The sequence below is a fragment of the Lolium rigidum genome, chromosome 6 (assembly GCF_022539505.1).
Source record: "Lolium rigidum isolate FL_2022 chromosome 6, APGP_CSIRO_Lrig_0.1, whole genome shotgun sequence".
Lineage (NCBI taxonomy): Eukaryota > Viridiplantae > Streptophyta > Magnoliopsida > Poales > Poaceae > Lolium > Lolium rigidum.
In genome coordinates, this window is record NC_061513.1 from 141,615,651 (window position 1) to 141,637,970 (window position 22,320).

The 22,320-nt window shown below is 41.7% G+C and overlaps 2 protein-coding genes across 2 annotated transcripts; both read left to right on the forward strand.

The window, feature by feature from the left end:
- The first annotated feature begins 10,373 nt into the window (after window positions 1-10,373).
- Window positions 10,374-13,882, forward strand: LOC124660157 (probable beta-1,4-xylosyltransferase IRX9L). Its single transcript, XM_047197953.1, has 3 exons — window positions 10,374-11,454; window positions 12,709-12,958; window positions 13,324-13,882. Exons 1-3 carry the CDS (start codon window positions 10,535-10,537, stop codon window positions 13,492-13,494), a joined length of 1,341 nt encoding a protein of 446 aa, XP_047053909.1. The 5' UTR covers window positions 10,374-10,534; the 3' UTR covers window positions 13,495-13,882.
- Window positions 13,883-15,872: 1,990 nt separating this feature from the next.
- On the forward strand, window positions 15,873-22,036 carry LOC124663350 (alpha-L-arabinofuranosidase 1-like). The gene is made up of 19 exons (XM_047201065.1): window positions 15,873-16,045; window positions 16,125-16,161; window positions 17,631-17,693; window positions 17,856-17,910; window positions 18,076-18,272; window positions 18,443-18,564; window positions 18,648-18,795; window positions 19,133-19,202; window positions 19,401-19,546; window positions 19,635-19,680; window positions 19,770-19,822; window positions 20,020-20,164; window positions 20,283-20,401; window positions 20,483-20,554; window positions 20,708-20,820; window positions 21,109-21,165; window positions 21,246-21,438; window positions 21,688-21,831; window positions 21,935-22,036. The coding sequence occupies exons 1-19, from the start codon at window positions 15,873-15,875 to the stop codon at window positions 22,034-22,036; spliced, it is 2,055 nt and encodes a 684-aa protein (XP_047057021.1).
- Window positions 22,037-22,320: the final 284 nt, after the last annotated feature.

Consider the following 22,320-nt stretch of genomic DNA (forward strand, 5'->3'; position numbering starts at 1 on the left):
TCTACAAGGGCACAGGGGTCTTTTTACTCTGAGGTAACTAAACAGGCGCTAGAGCGTGCATGCCAGGAAAAGCGGAGGACGTGTGTCCCCCACTTGCGTAACGTGTCAAGCGACGTAGTACTAGGGACCCACAGGTCAGTGACAGGACAGAACCCGCACCTTCCCAATACAACGTTCGTGGCCATCGTCAGCACTGATGTCACTATAAGGGGAATTTCGACTGCAGTTCTTCGAAAATCGGCGACAGAAGAGTATTAATGATGTAGACAAAATAACTTTGGGAGCCTTTGATCAAATACAAGTTTTTGTTCAAATGCTCGGGGGCTGCTTTTATAGGAAGTTTGATATGAAGTTGATTAAAAAAAGACAAAGATGAGCCTACAACCAAGTATAAATACTCGACTGTAGCCTCGGGGGATACTCCCATCGGGAACGCTGGTCGCACACCCGATAAAGATGGAAAAATAGGAAAGTTGACAATATAGCGACAATATGGTAAAACGGTGAGCCTACAACCAATTACAAGCACTTGGCTGTAGCCTCGGGGGCTACTCCCATCGGGAACGCTTGTCGCGTACCCGATGAAATTGAAGGAGTCAAAGTAAGTATATTTCGAGTTACGATATAACTCTTCATATACTCCCATCGGGAGGTCAAGAAAATAAGTCATCATATGACTCGAATAAATGTACCATTCCAACAGCCGAAAAAGGCACTCGCCAATATATTCTCAGAGCGCCTCAGTCGCGGTTAAATCTCTGAATGCCGTAATACTTTACGAAGGTAAGACCCCGTGATCCGTCATGCGTGGCGTGGTTTCGCACATGAATGCGCTCTGCTACTTTTTCCGTATCAACATATGCGAAGAAAAATCCTAACAGAAGCTTTATGTACTCGATAAAATATGACTGGAATTCGGCATATGGTAAGACCTTAAGCGGCACATGTCGAATTACGCCAGTATACCGAGGTCAAGTCCAGGGACTTGACCTTGAAGTAGGTTTTTGCGGGATTGCCACGAGAGCAGTTAACTGGTACCTGATCCGTCAGATGAACCAGCCCCATCTACCATTATCCCTGTACAATATTTATTATTTAGTGACTTGAAGAAATCATGTGTTAATTGTAATGATGGAGATTTTACTCGATTCTTCGATTCAAGCAAAATCTCGGGGGCTACTGACATAGGCATCCCCAATGGGCTTCCCGAAAAAGGTACCCGGGGTTTACTGAAGGCCCATGACTCGAAGAATATGAAGCCCGGAAGCCCAATTGAGTATCGATATGGAAAGATAGAATTGTATTAGGAATAAAGACTTGTAACCAATACGCGACGAACTCGAAGAGTCTCTCTTTTTTGTAACTTGTACATCACAAAACCCTCGGTTCCACCTCCTATATAAGGGGGAGTCGAGGGAGAAAGAAAGGATCGATTTCATTGTCAACATAACCCTAGTTTTCTAGTAGTCGAGTACTTTTCCGGCTGAAACCCTCGAGATCTACTTGCCCTCTACTTCCACGAAAACCCTAGTCTACAACTTGTAGGCATTGGCAAGTTAATACCTTGTTAATGGCCCCCCTACTCTAGAAGAATCCTTAAGCATATTTCTTTATTAGGCTCAAATTTAAATTGATACTCAAAATTCAATTAAATTTACATGCTTAGCCTCCTCAACAATCTCTATCGGGACACAAGGGTCAGGAATTCGGTAAGAAGAACAATTGGAATCTCGGGCCTGTAGACAGTACGCCATGAGGGGCAACTCATGGCTGGGAGAGAGTTGTGGGAGTGAATGAGACGGGGAGCCACCGGGACTGGGAGACATGAGTTACCCAGGTTTAGATCCCACGACGGCGACGAAATCCTACTTCTTGATATAATTCACTATAATGGTAACAAGTGCAAGATTACAATGGTGCATACTGCAGTTGCCCTAAAGGCCTCCCGTAGGCCCACTTATAAAGGCTTAAATTTAAAAAGATACTCAATCCTCAAGTTCACTAGCCTCCTCAACAATCTCTGTCAGGACCCCTAGGGTCAAGAATTCGGTAAGATGGAGAACGAGAAGGTCTTAAGGACTAAGAAAGCAGGGTGTGTTCGAGTTTTGTTGCTACAAACCTTTCCTATGTTGGAAGAATCTTTAAGAATGCCTTTGTTATTGCGCTAAGTTCAAATATTACTCAAACTTCAAGTACAAATTACCGTTTTAGCCCACTCAACTTCACCGGTGCCCTCAACGATCGTCGTCAATCTCTGCCACTAGAAATGGAGGTAGTGAAATGCTTCTACGTTGGCTAGTAAATATACGAAAGATTAAGTGAGAACATTTTTTTGATTTTATTAACACATGCAAAACATATTTAGGTTGCGTTTATAAGAAAGTTGAGCCCTAGAAAACAAAAGCCAGTGATTTAAAGAAGAAAAAATCGAGAATTTTAATTGTGTTTTAACACTTGACACAAAGGTTAAGACTTCTCAATTACATATACATGCAAACAAAAGACACGAACATATGCCCCCTACTCTACTAGATTCTTTAGACTACTTATAGTGGGAGTAACATATGTAGTAATATAACACATCCCATGACATTTTGGTGATATGGCATGACAATAAATGCAGAAACTGAGTTAGATGGTAACTAGCTATGTTATCATAACATCACGCACCCCAAGACAAGATGGGTATACAACATAATAAATGACACAATGAATAAAATCACATATAAAGTACTACCCACTATGAAGGTAGTAATATAAATTAATAACATATGCATTTTAGTAGTCTAAGTTACTATCCACTTGTCTTAAGAACACCTTTATTATTCGGCTTATTTTTCATAGGTCACTCAAACTTCAATTAGAATTTACATAGTTAGCTATTCCAACGCGTCCTTAACATACTCCGTCAAGCTCCCCTAGTGCCGAGAGAACACTAGAGAAGAAGAACGCTCGGAGAGAGCTATGAGTAAATACAACAAAGTGAGAGTGGATGGTTGGATGAAGAGGAAGGCGGGTTGTGTTCTAGCTTCATTGCGAGTGATAGTGACGGAGCTTCCCGGCCATGCCCCCACCCACCCCCAATAGGGAAGAATCATTCATAATACATTTATTAATTTGAACGCCTACTAAAACTTTAAGATACAATTTTTTACGTGGTTTCTTTTCAGAAAAGAAATTCTAACAAAAGATAATTTGGTGAAGCAAAATTGGTGGTATGGGTGCACAAAATGTTGATTTGTGATCAAGATGAGACAATACAAGACCTTTTCATTTGTTGTACTTTTGCTAAGATGCTATGACGCATTGTGCATATGGATTTTAACACATATCCACCGTCCAACATAACTATTCAAAAACTAGGCCGAGATATCGATTTATTGGCCGATTTATCGTGAATCAAGTGGTAATCGATAAGATTTTGGCATATCAGCTGATTTATCGCACCGATATTTTGGCCGATTTTTCAGTCTGGTAGTCGATATTTCTCTCGATTTTCAGTCGGAGGGCCAATATTTCGGTTGTTTTTCAACGAAATTTCACTGAAATTCGGTCTGATGGTCGATATTTTCGTCCTATCGTCGTGTAGAACTATGCATTCGATCAAATTTTCCATTTTTATTGATTCAAATGTTGTTCAATGCTCCAATATTATTTTTGCGCAACATTTTATAGAAAAGTTAGTGCCAAAAATTAAGATTTATCAAAAAATCAATCAATCGACCGATAAGCGATTAATCTCTATTTTTAGGCCCACTGAGAAGCTAACGATTAATGATTTCTTGAACATAAAATTTTTATTTAAAATTGGTTGAATGAGGTGGAAAAGAAAGAAAAGACTCATATAAGAGTGGATGTATGTGCTTTGCTATGGGTCATTTGACGAGTTCAAATGATTTTATCTTTAACAAAGCAAGCTTTTCATCATATATATGGTTATTCCCTTGGCTATCCACTGGATCTATATGTGGTCGTATCTCTAGCCACCGGATGAGAGCCAAGATATGGATATTGGGTGTAACCGTTTAGCACGGAATATGTACAACCGACTCGGTTAGCGGTTTGATCGAATTATAACATGTTGATGCATAGGCGTGGCGTGTTATTGAAGATTTTTAGTTGGCTCATCCATGTTTTCACACTTTCTGAGCCATGAGAAATATATGTATATATTTTTGTTGTTGTTGATACTTGGAACTGGATGTGTAAGACTTTAAAAAATGCTTTAATAAATGGCCGTTATGAACATATACATGTAAATTATTTTGATTTTTTTTTACATTTGGAACATGCATTTTCTTAATTTCCAACACTACCTCGCGTGCACCAGCTATCTCCTGTTCTTCAGAATCAAGCTACAGCATCTAGCACAAAGGTGCTCCGCCTCGGCGAAGATTCAGCGAGGCTATTTCGAGTCGTACGACCTACTTGCACATATTAAGTGCACAGCAGCAGTGACGCATATCCTGAAGCCTGTCTGCCGCGGGAGGCGCCACATCGGTCTACATTTGTTGCTTTGCCTAGCACCCAGGATGGATGGTAGGTGACAACAAGAACTAAAAAAGGACCCGAGCTGCAGGGGGTTTGGTGCCGGGCGCTGGTGGAGATCCTTGAGAGCGACGGAGCAACGCCGCGATCTCCTTCACGCGACCGACCCGCTGCCATGTACGAGTAGCACCAAACTCCAACCGAGACGCGGCACCAACGAACCGGCCGGACGGCCGGCCGCCGCGCGCGGTAGCTCGTGTTAAACAAGCATTTCGGTGTCGGGGATGTCGAGGGTTTGGAAGTTGTTGCCAGCTCGCGTCTCGGTCTAGCGAGCGTTGGGGGAAGACGACGATGGACGACGGACCGCGTGCTGCTGGCCGGGTGGCTGTTGACCGCCGCGCGTGCGTGCACGTAGGAACATGCGAGCTGCCGATACGTCGGTGCCGCCGGATGCAGGTTGTGCAAGCAAGATGCATGGGTCAAAAGCAAATCAACCTTGTAATGCCGAAGATACAGTGGAACTTAAGTGCTCATGAATCTGATAACTTGTCGGTTTCAAAAACCGTATTTTCAGCTTTTCAAAGTTGCAATTTATTTTTCCATGTAGAGGAGACACAAGTATGTATATACGTTCCATATTTCGTAATCAATATTGAAAGTAGGTACTAGCTTAATAAAAATGACAAGTTCCGAATGAACGGCTTGAAGGAAACTAACTTTCCCCTCCCGAGTCCCGACTTGTCTGTAACTTAGGGATCGATGCACTTGTTTGTAACTTAATGCTGGACTAAGTAATATCGCATTCACGAGAACCTAGGTTCTGAAAATTCCCGTAATTGTAATGTCTGTTGCGTAGAAGGATTAGATGTAAATGAATGCTTGTGTAATTCCTTTGGTCATGAATAGGTGTGCTTCTGCATCGTTTCAAATTTTGTAAAGTCGGACAACGGATATATAAACAAATGTCAGCATCCATAGTACCAAGAGCATATATTATGATAATATATTTTATAACAATTCTAATACAATAAATTTTGTATTGTGTACTTTGATAGTTTTTCCTAAACATTTGGTTGTTTTACAAATTTTAACTTGAACTAAACCCCAAAAACAAAGTAAAAAATAGGAAAAAACATGAAACAAAGCAGCATTTATGACAATAAAATAATATTGCGAGATTTTTCTTGAAGTTTTGCATCATGATTCCTTAAGACTAGTTATAGTGGGAAGTAACGTAGATTAGTAACATACACATAACATACACATGTTACTACTCTATGTTACTACCTGTCTACCTCTATAGTGGGTAGTAACATATGTGTGGTATCATGTAAGGTCATTTATTAGCTTGTAGACTTATCTTATCTTGAGAAGTGTGATGTTACGGTAGCATAGCTAGTTACCACCTCAATTTGTTTCTTCATTATTGTCATGCTATATCACCAGAATGTCTTGAAATGTGTGATGTTACTATCTATATTACTCCCACTATATATAAGTAGTATAATTGCAGTTACTTTTTAGTTGCACATAGTCTGACGGAGAATTAACTTAGTTCTCGATTATGTTCTAAGATATCTTTGTTTTGCAGAACACAATACAAACAAAGACATTAACACATACGTACATACACTCATCCATATGAATATATGCACACACCCTACCCCATGAGCACATCCGAGAGTCTAAGTCCAAAACACTAATCCGACGGGAACTTGAGCTTGACGAAGTCACCACAGCGCCTCGTTGTCGATGGTGACATTACCTTCCACTGAAAAATATTCGCCCCTAAGACATCAACGTGTTAAATCTGGAATTTAAACTCTAGGGATGTCAATGTCCTCCTAACCATTCAACCATAATTTGGTTCTCTCCTAAAACATAAATTAGTAATACATAGTATGATGATCAAGATTCAGAGAGATTGCACAAATCAATTGCGTACAGTTAGTAGTGTGCACGCGGGCTCACCACATTGTAGATTGCACGATGCACCAGGAACAATATCAGAATCAAAACAGCCAGGAGTGACAAGTCGATCAGACCTTCGATCGTTTTGGCACGCACCACCTGTCACGTATGCCATCAATACAGACATAAACCACACCTGACTATAGATAAGCTCCAATTTACGTCACTGATCTTTCAGACCAGAACTAAAACGTGGAGCAGCGCCTCACCACGCCGGCGGCCGGCCGGCGATCGAGCAGACCTAGTCCTGAAGGATACGCGTCGTACGGCCGGCCGCGGACCGGTGGTTCGGATGGACTCCGCGCCGCGAACCAACGGCCGGTGGGGCGTCGCTCGTTGCTGCGGTGCTACCTCACCACTGGTGGTTCAAAGCTGATACCGTTTTGCACCGATGACCCTGTAGTTCTGTTTATTTCGACAAGAATTGTTTAAGACTTTGGGAGGAAGATTTTCGGTTATTTCTTAGGAAGCACTTAAAGCAAAAACTTTTCTGGGGTGTGGTGAGAGAGACAGTCTGAAATTGGGTATGTGTAGGATTTCCACGTTAGACGCGTGTAGCAGGTGACGTGAGTGGGTAGTGCTGGTTATTTTGTTTAATAGTCTTGGCAACATGGCATACCCTAAAATATCTATGTTCTCACATGGATGTGGAATTATTCCGTCCTGTCATGTGTGTTAAAGAATTGATAAATCTAAATGAGTAGTGACTCGAAATGGACATAAGAAATTAGCATTTTATATTTTGATTTCAGCAATAGTGTACATTGTAAGAGGTCCATCAGCAAGGTTATGTTTTTTGGCTGTTCAGGGCTTTAATAATTTAAAGTCAATGCCTTATGTGTTAAAACATACATGTGCACCAAATTTCAAGTATTGCTCTATGATAATAGTAAAATTTAATACATTCCATCTCCTTTTATCGGAAAAAAAAACCACAAACTTCCCGCGCCTTCATTAGGATAAAATGGATACCCGCCGGAGATCGTTCTTGGGAGAGGGGGGGGGGGGGGGGCATTCTTGCGACAGACCTAATGGTGAGTTGGGATCAATGAGTGTCGGGAACAAGTGACGATGGTGTGGCGAGAGATTTGCTTTGATACCAATATTGCACCATCCACTACATGAAGTATCCGGTTAGGGAATATTACCTTGCTCCCAAAATTGACTTTATTTGCTTTGTGGGGAGGGGGTGTATAATGTTGAAGGGGGGCATAAAATTTTCGCTAGAAGTGGAAGCACTAAACATCTTGTTAGCGATCCACGTGAGATCTATACCATAGCATATATCAGCTCAAAATTGGCTTAGTTGAAACATATTGTTTCTTGAGGTGGGATCAAAGACAACGAGACATATATAAACACACAAAAAATCCACATAAAATTATTTGAATTTTATTGTTTTATATCTAATAAAATTTAATTTTGGTGTGCCAAGTGGAGCTTGAAGGAATATATTTTGAAAGACTCGTTACATAACCTGCCCATTTATGAATTGTTAGCGTCCCATCTCACTCACGGATGCATATAATCTCTCTTATGTAGGAAAGCAAGGCCAATGCGTGTTTACATGAGCAACCTAAAACTCTCGAGATGTTCCAAGACATATATGTTTTTTCCCTTTAAGACGAGGCTTTGACTAAGAATTGTATTGCTAGTACTTAGTTTATGTGAGATGAAATTAATGTCACTAATTGATTTGTTCTCAAAGGTACTATATTATGATTATGCATCACATATAGAAGCTATAAAGGGAGTAATTGTTGACCAAAAACCCGCCTGAACTAAAAAAAGTTCATTTAGATTTAAAAAAACAGTGAGCATTTCTACCTACTATCCATTACTCATTTTCAAGCAGATCGATACCATTGGGAACGAGGCCCTTCTCTATTGACAATGAGTTTATACACTACTACCATCCCCACTATAAATGTTTAGAATAAAACTAATTTTTTTCCGATAAAGGCAACATAATAATATGAAGTTGGTACCAAGTGTAATAGGCATTTGCAACAACACAATGTAAAGAGCTTATCATGTCTTCGAGGATACACGTGCTAGTTATAACAACCAAAAGTAACAATAAACATGAACGATGGTCATGAGAAACTAATCAAAAACACGCAGCAGCCAAACCTTAAGAAACCACCGTTGTTGGCTATTACCCATACTAGAAAAAGGTTCTTCGAAGCGAGGCCTCAAATGAAGAAAAGTTGTACGAGTGGTGTCACTGCTGGATCCAACCACTCAGAACAAATCATAGGTTTACACCTTAAGCCCTTGGTCCGATCAATAAAATTATAAAGGAATTATGTAGTTTTTCTTTCTCTACATTTCCCCATTGGAGCCGTTTCGAGGTGATGGAAAGAACGACACCATTTCCTTAGGAAAGGGAAACTCTCCTACACATCTCATAGGAAAGAGAAACTCTGTTCTAGAAGCCTATAGGTTTTAACTTTACACTCCACCTGATTCCTACAATTCTCCCTATCCATTTATTTTCTGTTCCTCCATTCCAAATAAAGCCAAAGGAGGAAGTCTGAGTAATCTTCCATTAGCAATGTCTTGAACAATAAAACAATGTGTTATGACCTCCATCGGCAAACACAACCAATTAAGGACATAGACATCATATTAAGGAGCAACACCTGAATACAAGTAACCTTGTGTTTACCATCCCAGTTGCTAAGCCCAAATTGGCATGCCTCCCGGCGTTGAAATTACCGAACATGCACCGGCCGCCCACACATCATCTTGCGCATCTTGTCGAGACCACTTGGGTTTGCATGACACATTAATTGTAGCCCCTTCAAGGATCACAAAAATTCAAATGACCATCCACCAAACCGAGGATTTTTCATGTATGACATCGCCATTGTAGCGTCCAATCATATGGTTAAGGGACGAAGTTATTGCTAAAATGTCATCGGGGACCATACGGTGAAATTTCCGCCATAGTCGGGCAACAACGACACCCTGCAACTGCCACTGGCCACTAGGGGCCTTGCCCGTCGGTGTCCTCCGACCGGAGCAAGGGGCAGATGCGCTCTGAGTTGGAGGAGATAGGTGTCATGTCTGCGGGGCCTTTTCATGTTTGCCAGAAGAAACAAACTGTAGTTTCTTTTTTTATTCTAAACAAACTGTAGTTTTGTTTGAATAGTTTGGTGAGTGTTCCTTTCAAAAACAAGTGGAGTACTCAATCGTTTCCTTTGCCACACCGCATTGACTAGCACAGCATATTCTTTGGCTACCAATGATGATTAGCCAAAAATACCAGGGGCTTAAATGCAAGCAGGGCTCCCCTGCCACCTTCCGACGGCGACCGCCGACTGGGCCGCCATATCCCTCCTCCAACTATTACTCCTTCCTCTTCCTCCTCTCTATCCCCCCTCTACCCTCAACAACTCCCCCTGTCTCGATTCGCGAGACGAATTCCTCCGAGGCCAAACCCAAGAACAGGGGGCAAAGCGAGGGAGGTACGGGGACTGCCTCCTGAAGTGATCCGAGATACACACGCTCCCTTGTTTGGGATCCGAATCCCAATCCCGAGGTACCCATTCTGTTTTTTCTTTCTTTCGAAATTGTGTTATTCTCACGGTCCGAAGCGCTCTGTGGTATGGTGGCATATGCGGGGGGATTGCTTGGTTCTGTTTTGCTCTGCCCGGCTTGTTGCAAGAACTCGTCTCCACCTGGTTTTTCGATTCTATTTTGGTTATTTCCTGCTGTAATTCCTGTACCATTTTGATCTTTTTGACCTTAGATTGTACTTTTATGGTTTTGTTTGTGTGTGAAATTGGGCCCTTTTGTTGTTATCGCTTTCGGTATAGCTATATAGATCTATGATCTCCATGTGCTAATATGTAACAATTTTGGCTGCAGCGGGCGAAAAGGCTAAATTTAAGGAGTTCCTTCGGAACTGGAATTCTGCCGACCGAACAACTTTACCCGGTGGTGCTATACCTGTTCTTGTTGGGCAATTGATCGGTTATTACTGAGCTGGTGTGAAATGAAGTGATTGGAGCCAAAACTTATCTGTAGAGCAGCATTTTGGGTCAGATAGGTGATGTGAGTTTCTGCAATGGCCCGAAGAAATGCTGGGGCAATGCAGCGAGAGGGGTCGGTTAAGGACTGGGCAGAATTCGACCCCTCGCCGTCTCCCAAGATGGCCTACTCCCAGTCCTATGTCGCACTGAGGGGGCTGCTGACTTCAGTGGTCTCGCTTGACCTTGTCATGATATCAAGTAGCCTAAAATCTGCGTGGGCAACTATATCGTCCAACAAGCATGCTAGATCCTTGGAGAGGCCAAAATCAAAGGGGATGAGCTGGAAAAAGGCCATGTTTAATATATTTGTGTTCTTCATGATTGGCGTTTTCATCGGATTCACGCCACTCTTCTCTGCTGATTTATCAAAGAAAATGCCTTCTGAAAAGGAGATGCTTCCATTCGAGGGGGATGTGATTGATAGGCGACAAATGGTAGAACGTCAGGGCACCAAGCTGGAGCCATTTGTAGCAGATGCTGAAGCTGAAGTGATCGATGAGCAACAGGCTGAGGAGAGTCCTCCAGTTCCTGCAATGTTGGATGATGAGGCCGATTTTGTTGAGGCCTCATCTATTGTACATTCTGCTAATGATTCTGACATTGTTGCGAGAAAGCTGCTGCTAATTGTGACAGCAACAACAGTTCGACCACACCAGGCATATTATCTTAATCGTCTTATTCATGTCCTGAAGAGTGTACCGCCTCCTCTTCTGTGGATAGTAGCAGAGTGGCCATATCAGTCCCGTGAAACAGTAGAAATTCTGAGGTCGTCTGGGATCATGTACAGACATATTGTGTGCAATAGGAATGCTACAAATATCAGGAAGATTATTGTCTGCCAGAAGAATAATGCAGTTTTCCATATAAAGAAGCACCATCTAGATGGTATAGTGCATTTTGCCGATGAGGAGAGAGCATACTCAGTTGATCTATTTGAAGAAATGCGGAAAATCAGGTGACAGTTCTGTGCTAGTTCTTGTACTGCATGTTATCACGAATCCATGATATAAACCACATACAGTTTTGACACTGTGTAACTCAGTAAAAGTATAAATTATTTACCATTATGCTCACCTTTCTATTGCGAACTTGCTTGTTGACATTTTATTATCTTCTGCGGACAATGTGAACCTTTGGTCGCTATTTAGCATGATCTCAAATCTGTTGCTCCCAAGAATGTTAAATGCTAGAACCTACTCTGGTAATAGTATATTTTCTTGAAGCTACTAGTACATAATTATTGTGCTGGATGGAGTTTTTTGTGAGATGCTTATGATGCTTTTCTTCTATTTTTCCACTTTCGTCATCCTTTATTTCTGGTAGCTGTCGATTTATTTTCTCTGCAGTGTTGCTCCATGGTGTTATAAGATGTCCCATGCAGCAAAAAGTGGACCATTTGAAGCATTGTAGTGGTAGTAGGACACATAGGTTCCTCCTCTAAATAACATCTTGATTGATGACTTCTATACAGCCTTTCTAAAGATATCCAGTAAAGCGTCTTTCTTGTCTAGTCATAACCAACTTCTGGTGTAGGGGTGCAATTTAGTAGTGCACACTAACCTAATAATTAAATAAATAATAAAATCTTTGTAATAACTTCTTTATTGGAATACTGAGAAGTGATTTTGGCCTGTGAGTCTTGATGCGACAAAGAGTTGACAAACTCGGACTTCATTTTTAAGAGGTGCTGTGCTGAGATGTCCTAAAATGCAAAGTGATTTTGAACTTCTAATCTGCCAGCATTAGGAGTTGGTCCTGATCAAGATGAATTTATACTTTTGCCATTTTATTGATGGCCAATCAAGTTACCAGGAGCTATTTTTATGACTTAACTCTAGAGATAATTGGCATTGTGATGGTTCGTTATGTAATCTCGGTTAAGTGGTGGTGGCAGTGTAGAGGATACCAAATTTCTCTATTGTAGGAATTACTTTATACTATATAATTTAGTTCCTGGGACGTGTCTAATAAGGTATCATGGCGTATAGTTATGTAATCTCAGTTAAAAGGTGATAGAAGTACAGAGGATGCCAAATGTTGTTCGCTATCAGGTGAAACCAAGAGAGGTGGTAAATGTCTGCTTGAAATTTTACATCAAATCATCTATCACTGAACCCAGTAATCTGAAATGTGACCTATTCTCTGAGATCATTTCTCTCTCATTATAGCAGTTAAGATGTTCCTCATAGGTTTTTGCTATCTTCTGCAGGCGCTTTGGTACATGGCCAGTAGCAACGCATGATGGGTCCAAATATAGAGTGGCTTTAGAAGGCCCCCTTTGTCAGGGTGATCGGGTCACTGGATGGCATACAAACCAGAGGAGGGGTATGCTTCGTCGATTTCCAATTGGTTTCTCTGGATTTGCTTTTAACAGCACTATACTCTGGGATCCTAAGAGATGGAAGAGCCCCACCAGAGAGTCTATTATACTCCATTCAGGTGGCAGGGGTGGCTTACAGGTGAGGTCTTTCTTCAGTAAATTTCAAAATACCCAGGCAAATGAATTGACTTGATAATTGACCATAATTTCTGCATAGCTTCCTTTTTTTACTGAAGTATCCATCACAGCATGTTATTATTTAATTTTTTGTGAATTGCCATCCTAGTTGTGGAACTGCGATATGCATATTAGTTAGGTATAATTTATTGGGGGAAACAAATGTGGTCATTGGGGATATTGTGAGAGCAAGTAGATCCAATAGCCAGATACATTGCGCTTAAGGAACTAGAAGTTACATTACTGTAGTATACAGGAGCTGTTAAGGCAATGCTTACTATAGCACATCAAGAAAGCATAGGTATACTGAAACACTGTGCATTGCAGGAGTCAAGATTTATTGAGAGGCTTGTGGAGGACGAGAGTCAAATGGAAGGACTAGCAGACAATTGCACCCGGATTATGGCCTGGAATTTCGATTTGGAACCTCCTCAACTCAATTACCCTACTGGCTGGTTGCTGCAGAAGAACCTGGATGCTGTCGTGCCCATAACATAGCTGTCTTGCTGCCTCATCTTTTTGTTCGCTCATGCTAGTATGAGCAATGGCTTCCTGAACTTGGCAGCGTCCAGGATCATGCGAAGTTGCTCTGCAAAGATCTGGTTGAAAATAATGTCTAGTAAAAGTTGAAAGGAAGAAAGAAGCCTGACAAACAAAACACCCCTCTCTCTCTCTGCTCCATTCTTTTTAAAAGTTCCTCTTTTACCCATACCCATTCGGCTAGATTTAGTGCTGTACATTTATTCTTCTACGTTCGTTATTATACATGCATATATAACCTTAGATGCTAAAGATGCCTCTGTTGCAACTGTTAAAGGGCAGAGACAGATATATACTCTTGATACATGAACGATAGCAAAATCAAAATCACAGATTGGATTTGACAGTGTGCGCTCTGTGCTTGGTTCCTGATTCTTTCCGGGCTGTAATTCTTGCTATGGGCCTCGCATCTGTTATGAGATTGGGCGAAACATGATGTATGCTCTGTTTGATTGTTAATTGGCTTCTTTCTGCTTGTTCTGCTGAATACTATCTGCATGTTTTGGTACTGGAGCATCTTGATTCACTTGTGGATGCTAGTTAGGGTAAGAGAAGGCAGAACCTCACGGTGCTTGTTATTTGCCCGGCTGGGCAATGTTGGTAACAGGACCCTGGCTAACTAAACTTATATAAACTTATATATTTTTCATAGCTATGTTTCCTTTGAAATCCAGTCATGAGGTTTCACGGGGAGGCCAATCGTATGGGCAAGTAGTAGCACAGCTGCACAGGACCAAGTAGATACAACTTCCACATGTTCAGTTTCAGAGACACAGAGAAATGTAGTCTGGCCAGTTTCAGAGATACAGAGGTGTTGCAGTCTGACCAGCTGTCCTCGATCACAAGTGTGCAGCCACAGAGCTGCACAGATCCGGTGTACGCGCATCTCACTCTGCGTGTGTGCTGGGTTTTCTCTCAACGTGAGTGCTACTGTATAGCTAGGATCTTAAATTGGATGGATCGATTCTTTGCTAGCATGATGCCTTTGTTTGTGAGCCTTCCTTTTTTTTTTGCCGGGGCAGTTGATCCTGGAGCTCGCGGGAAAGAAACTGTCATGCGGAGAGAAACAAGCCTTCTTTATTTCTTACGATCCTCCGGCCATATCGATGTGGTCGACCTTAAGATTTTTTTTTGGCTTAAGACCGACACACACAATGTTTAAGGTCAACCGTAGGGGGCTTATGGCCGACCTTATTCTCGCATTGGAGACACCCTAAGAGATCACCCAAATCATCGCCGTGCAGCTATACAACTTGCTTAGACTAGCGAGACAAATCACTGATTCGGGTATTAAGAAATTACGATTACGATCTAATGCACCATAGGGTACACGAATAAATGTCACTGCTTAAATGATCCTTTTGCACTACTCTTGGGCGAAACTGCTGATAGTTAAACGGAAACAAGTAACTCTGAAGCCACCATCGTCATGTTTTCCGAATGTTTGTAATTTTCACCATCACCAAGGAGGTGACGCTAATACCAAAATTTTCCATATGCGTGCCAATGCAAGGCGGAGAAAGAACCACATACACCGGCTTAAGAAAAACAATGGATGGGTCACCGGTCATGAGGCCAAAGAGAAATCATCTTCGATCACTTCCAATCGGTTATGGGAAGAGGGGAACCCAGTAGCCACGACTTCAGGTGGGCCGGGTTTAATTTTGCATGCCCGGATTTGCACTCCCTTGGGGACCCATTTACGGAGGAGCAGGTTAAAGAGGCCATTGTGCAAATGCCCGGTGATAAAGCACCGGGGCCGGATGGTTTCACCGGTCACTTGTGAAAATGGTCTATAGTCATATCCGATGGCTGGTGGATGTACACATATAGCTATGTGGGTAGCCCACTATTTTGCTTGTGTATATTGTAATGGTGGTTTTCATGAGTCTAAAATACGAACTGGGCTATCCGAATTCAAAGAAAAAAAATATTAAATGCAAAATTGGACAAGAACTTTTATTATTCGAGGATTGGACAAAAACTGCATTAAAAAGATGTGCTGACTCTGCAATAGGAAGTTATAGTTAGAAAACTCGGTTACTACTAGTGACAGTATACACACAAAATTAGTTACTACATGTGTTACTATAGTTATAAAATTATGTTAGCAGCGCATTTAGTAATAGATATGATGGATGTTATTATAGCATAATTGTAATACTACAAATTTTAGCATACATGAACAGTTATCATGTGTGACATCACACGCCTCTTGGTGACTCGTAGCGCATTTCAAAACTTGTTCCTATTGGGCCTAGTAATACTGTTTTGTAGACAAAAGGCTCATGTAGTAACTTTGTTACCAAGCTCTGTCTTGTAGCGAGATCACGGGGATGAGAGCCAGAAGACAGAGAGGTAGCTGCCCAAAGGGCCTTGGAGCTTTGCCATTTGCGGGGCTGCTTTGCCAAGGCCAAAATGTGGGCATTTCGATGAAAATGGTACGCCCTGCCACTCATCTTTGCCGAAACTGTGGCAAGGATGACCACACCTCCACGCTCGTCCAAGGGTGCATCTTTTTTTGCAGATCATGCTTTCCTATTTTGCAAAGCATCGGCCAACTCGCGTCTCCCGCGCTAAACTCTCAGGGCCTCCCAAGTCCCAACTCGATCAGCAGCCTTGGCGGCCTCTATTAAGCACGGCTCATTCAAAACAACCCCCACAAACGCAAACCTCTCTCGGCTGCAATGGCGTCCCAGCAGCACCCTCGTGTTGCCGCGGTAGCGCTCTTCTTGGCAGCCCTCGTGTTGGCGTCGCCGCCTCTCGCCTACAGGCCGGAAGCCGTCAGCACGCCCGCGAAGGCGACGCCCACGGAAGCCGTCGTCTGCACGCCTACCGCGGCTAGCACGTCCGCCGAGGCCGGCACGCTCGCCGCGGAGGCAACCGAAGTCGCCGTCTGCACACCTTCCACGGATGTCAAGTGCAATCCTCTTAAACAAGGTTAGCTTTGCTACTACTTCCCCTGTAAATATGAGCCTCGTCATTTTGCTGAGCACGATTGGCTTTCATTAGCAGTGCATTGGCCGCTTTATCAACTTGGCATCCGTCCGTGATGGATATTTCCCAAGCTTGCCTAAAACCCTACGCGCCGTGGACTCTGCTACTGCATTTACCAGCCAAAATTAGATTGAGGAGATGTAATTTTCTAGCAATTTCAAAGCGTCCCAGGGATTGTTCAGCATGATCCACCGGAATACACGCACTGCTGCCGCCGGCACTACGCTATTCCGTGCATTCCGTGGTTGCGCAGGCTGGCTCGCACGGAAAACCAAAATGCATAGCCATCCCAAATCTTTTCCCCTTTTCTTTTCCATTTTTCTTCAACCACAAAACGTCGTTGCGCAGCAATCCTCCCCGCGGCCGAAAGGCATGACTAGGCTCACTGTTGCCAGCGGCGGTGGTGGGAGCTGAGGAGAGTCTCGCAGTCGCAGTGGTGGTACTGGTACGTTGCTGGAGGCTGGGTGTTCACGTGATATTTCGCGCCGGCTTCTTCTCGATATTTGCAACAACCCCTGAATGTCCCAGGCGTCGCGGCCTAGGTCCGTTCTTCCGAGGATGCCGCCGCCTCTCTGTAGTTCACAGATTCCCAGATCACCGCTGACCTGCACATCCCACCCAGCACCGTGCCTCGCCCAGCTCTCTTCTCCCGGACTCCCCCACCACCGCCATCGACCACCCCGCAACACGGCAACAATTGGAGCTCGCTGCCTCCATTCTGCACATCTTTTGCTTGACGAATTGCCTCACAAGCATCGAGCGATATGCTTGATAAGCAACCCAAACCAACAAACAAAAAAAATTGCCTCACAAGCTTTAAGGTTCCTCACTTTCTTACTACTTATGTTATCATTAGTTGTCAAGTGGAAGATCTAATAGTATTTTGCGGACTCTGCTGGAGTACTTGAAGTGTGAAACACTGAAACATACTTGAAGGAGCGAATTATTCATGGTAAAAAGGGGAAACGAAGAATTACAAGTTAAATAAAATTGCTGAATATAAAACGACGAGCGTTTTCTTTCCTTTTCCAGTCCTAGTTACTGATAACTGAAACATAAAAAAGAATTTGCATGTTCTTGCAGTTCCAGATGTGAAGATTGATGCCTCCAGGTCTGCTGCTCAGAAGATACCAGAGACCATGTTTGGCCTGTTCTTTGAGGTGAACTCTTGAGCTACAATATGCGACACTCAAAGTTATTCACAAATCTCCTAATTATCTGATTGCTTCTTTATTACAACATATATCTTAGAAAACATATATTGCACTGGATCATTCTTTCTTTTTTTGCGGGTAGATCATTCTATTGTCTTATCCATATAGGAGATCAACCACGCAGGAGCTGGTGGAATATGGGCAGAACTAGTTAGTAACAGAGGTACCGTACTTAGTCTTACTTGTACGTCCATTGGAGAAATGCTACATGAAGTGATTTGACGAGCTGATCATGATTATCTTGAACATTATGTAAAATTGCAAATGCAGAAGTAAAATATTAAGCACGAGGACAGAGGACTTAGTTTTTGTGGGTTTCATGATTCAGGTTTTGAAGCTGGAGGCTCCGTTACTCCATCGAGCATCGAGCCATGGTCAATCCTTGGGGACGCATCAACCATACGCGTAACAACAGATCAATCTTCCTGTTTCAGTAGAAATGCTATTGCTCTGAAGATGGAGGTCATTTGTGAAGACTGTCCCTCTGGTGGTGTTGGCATTTGTAACCCTGGGTTCTGGGGCATGGTATGAATTCGTCTCAATAGATAAACTAGTCTAGCTTCACCAAGAAATACAAGTCATAAGAAAGATATTTTTTTCTGAATTTACAGATTGACACTTCAAAGACTCCTTTTAAAACATGTAACTAACAATATAGCTGAGCTAATCATATCTTTTTCCATTTCAATTTCCAGAATATAGAACAAGGAAAACGCTATAATCTAGCCATGTATCTGAAATCACCGGAATATTTGAACTTCACAGCTTCACTAACATGCTCAAATGGATCGCAAGTTGTAGCATCAGCCTCTATACAGTATGCATCTTTTCCCAAACACTTGTACGTATTTCATATGTTCTTTTGTCAGCTAACCAAAAAATATGATTGCATCATTTCAGGCATGCTAGTTTATCAAATTGGACAAAGATAGAGCTGCAACTGTTAGCTCAGGGAACATGCAGAAGCTCACGGCTTGAACTAACAACTTTGAAGAGGGGAATAATATGGCTGGATCAAATTTCACTTATGCCATCAGACACACACAAGGTGCGTTGCAATTTTAAATTTTTCGTTACCTACCTAATACCTAAAAACTGCACAGTTTTATTAATGAGCAAGTGTGCGTTCAATGGGAAACCTCATCAAAGTAATGCTATTTTGCATTAGAGAAGGAGGATTATGTGTCAATATTACTCAAAGCATAACTGAAATTGAAAATCAATTGTCACAAAGATATTAGTTCAATCATTATAATCCAACTGACAAAGTAAAATAGCCTTCAGTTAATCTTAGAGAAACTTCAAACAATTTAATGTTCTTTAATAACTATGCTTACTATAAGTATATACGAGTTGTTGATGAACATTTTGTTCAACATCTTCAGGGCCATGGTTTTCGCAAAGAACTCATATCTTTTCTTTTGGATCTTAGACCAAGCTTCCTACGATTTCCAGGTATTTTCTTTGTTTTCAAAACCAGCCATTTGAATCTACAATATTTGTGTCCATTGTTTGGATACAACGACTTTTCATTGTCTTACCATATTGGTACCTTTCTCTTAGTCTAGAAAAAGATGATTTAAACAAAAAAGCATTCGAACATTTTCCAGCTGTACACAATCTGAGTGAGGCATTTGTGCGATTTATTGACAGGAGGTTGCTATGTTCAAGGCGATTTGTTAAAAAATGCATTTAGGTGGAAGAAAACTATTGGTCCATGGGAAGAAAGACCTGGGCATTTTGGAGATGTCTGGCATTACTGGACAGACGATGGGCTTGGATATTATGAATTTCTTCAGGTATTCCTTGATTAGTACCATATTGGGGTTTTCACTTTTGGTGTCGTGTCGTCTCACCATATCTGACCATATGTTTCTTTCGAAATAGCTTGCTGAAGACTTAGGCGCTACACCAATCTGGGTGGTGAACATTGGTATACATTATTTGCATGTTTATCTTTCACATATTGATTGTTTTAGTCATCACTAGTATACCCATTAACTTGGAGATCTTGAAATTTAGGGCTCAGCATTCATGAGAAAGTTAACATCACTGACATTGCACCCCTTGTAGAGGTAAGTTTTCAGTGTCCTAGATCTTTCATTGTACGAATCATACCTTCATGATGTAGGCAATAAATATTCTTCCTAAAATACATTGCAAGCAAAGTGAAGTTTTCAGTGTCCATCATACCACATTGAAATTTCAGACCAATGCATTTCTGATAATTTCGAGTTTACTATTTTAAGGTAATTCTGTTGTCTTACTACAGGATGTATTGGACAGTCTTGAGTTTGCTAGGGGGAGTGCGGAATCAAAATGGGGTAGTGTTAGATCCTCCATGGGACATCCTGAGCCTTTCGTAGTTAAGTATGTAGCCCTAGGGAACGAGGACTGCGTTTCCAGTTTTTACAGAGGTAAATTATTGGCACTTTTTAATTATAACTTACATTTCCACTTCAGTACTCTTAAATACTGAACAGCTACAACTTATATCCTGCTTTGCACATGAAATTATTTAATTCTTTTGAACAGAACACTATCTCAAGTTTTACACTGCAATCCGAGAGGCTTATCCTGACATTCAAATGATATCAAACTGTGACGGCTTCAGTAAGCAACTTGATCATCCTGCTGATTTGTATGATTTTCATGTAAAACTACTCACTCTGTCACCATTTTTTTCTTGTCTTTTCTTGATCGAATTATACGTAATGTTACACTTTTTTTTGTAGATCTATGATAACATTACTGAGATTTTTCTTAACAAGACCACATTTGACAATGCAACACGTACTGGGCCTAAGGTATGCCTTGATTTTTCATGTCCTGTATGATGTAATTTATTTTCCTTATCATCACACGCTGATGTTGCTTAGACAGGGAGTAGCTTAGCACCAAGCCACTGGCTTTGCAATGATGTTTTTCTTGAGGGTGACTTTGCAATGGTTCCATTCCAGGTGTTTGTTAGTGAGTATGCTGTTGTTGAAAAAAAACCTGGTGATGGTGGTAACGGAAGCCTTGTTGCTTCACTGGCAGAGGCTGCTTTCCTCACTGGCTTAGAGAAAAATAGGTGATCTCCTCTATCCTTCCTCCCCATCTGGATTATTTCTTAGGCCCTGGGGAAATAACAATCAGGCATTCAGGTGTCTTTTTGGAGATGCATAAGCTTTTCTGGATAAATGACATTGCATTTGGTTATTGTGACCTGATTCTAGTTTTGCCAACAAAAGGTTAAAAAAAACATGTTCAGAAATTAACAACAAAGAATCGAGTAATCTCGTGAACATTTTACTGTGAGCAATAAGAACTACTCAAGATAATGAGATGGTGAGATAGTTCTCTGTACCCTTATTTGCAGCGACGTCGTTCAGATGGCAAGCTATGCGCCACTCTTCGTCAATGACAATGATCGCACGTTAGTGTTCGTGCCTTCTTGTTATTTCTAGCATACTTGTCAATGACAATTGCAATGATAACAAGTAAATTTGATTGCAGCTGGATGCCAGATGCGATAGTCTTTAACTCCTGGCAACAATATGGAACTCCTAGCTACTGGATGCAGACATTTTTCCGTGAATCAAGTGGAGCTCTGTACCATCCAATCACAATCAATTCAAGCTATTCTCAACAATTGGCAGCTTCTGCAATCACCTGGCAAGACAATGAGATTAGCTTCCTGAGAGTGAAGGTAAAATCAACGCTGTCTCTCCTAGCCTGCAATCGTGTGCTTGATTAGATTAGATGAAGTGTAGACTTGCATTCATATTTGAGATGTCCATAGATGGAAAAATAATATTGCGAAAACATATGCACAAAATCCTACAGACTTGGTTCCCTACTTCCGAATTAACATGTTTAGATATTAACATGTTTAGATTTGGTTTCCTACTTTTGGATTAACATGTTTAGATACTGATCTTGGGAAGTTCTTCCACAGATTGTGAACTTTGGGCCAATTGCTGTGAATCTCACAATATCTGTGTCCGGACTTGAAGCTAGTGTGAATAGTGCAAGATCCACCGTTACTGTTCTCACGTCCAGCAATCCGTTGGATGGGAATTCTTTCAGTCAACCAAGGAAGGTAAGATGGCGGCTGATTTATTACAAACTTGTTTCCTTGTAATTACAATTTCTGAATCCCTCTGCAAGATTGTATAACATTTGTATCTTGCAAATGGGTGCAGGTGGTGCCGGTAATCAGCGAGCTACCCAATGCTGCAGAGGAGATGCAGGCCTTGCTGGCTCCTTACTCCTTCACTTCATTCGATCTAGCTCTAGAAGTCTAGATCATTCTGCTACCCAATGCTCTAGAGGAGATGTAGACCTTGCATGTCTTCCCTTTTTACCTTAGATATCTTGCGCAGCCTGGAGTTATTGGAAATACCTTGGCAGGAATTAGACTTATATCAAGGGCAAACTGAATCATCGACTGTCTACTTCATCCACAAAGTAACATCAGTAATATAGCCAACCGCAAGAGTAAGGATCTGGACCATCCACATCTCCACCTTTAAACGAAACCAAAGAAGCATACCACACCCATGTTCAATTCTGGAGTCACTATTTTGAA

What these genes read in the sequence shown, in the direction of transcription:
- LOC124660157 (XM_047197953.1), top strand. Translation starts at nt 10,535, where the DNA reads ATGGCCCGAAGAAATGCTGGGGCAATGCAGCGAGAGGGGTCGGTTAAG. An exon ending in GAAGAAATGCGGAAAATCAG is followed by an intron (nt 11,455 to 12,708) that starts GTGACAGTTCTG and finishes TATCTTCTGCAG; the next exon opens with GCGCTTTGGTACATGGCCAG. An exon ending in GTGGCAGGGGTGGCTTACAG is followed by an intron (nt 12,959 to 13,323) that starts GTGAGGTCTTTC and finishes TGTGCATTGCAG; the next exon opens with GAGTCAAGATTTATTGAGAG.
- LOC124663350 (XM_047201065.1), top strand. Translation starts at nt 15,873, where the DNA reads ATGAGAGCCAGAAGACAGAGAGGTAGCTGCCCAAAGGGCCTTGGAGCT. An exon ending in ACCCTGGGTTCTGGGGCATG is followed by an intron (nt 18,273 to 18,442) that starts GTATGAATTCGT and finishes TTCAATTTCCAG; the next exon opens with AATATAGAACAAGGAAAACG. An exon ending in ACTGGCTTAGAGAAAAATAG is followed by an intron (nt 20,821 to 21,108) that starts GTGATCTCCTCT and finishes CCTTATTTGCAG; the next exon opens with CGACGTCGTTCAGATGGCAA.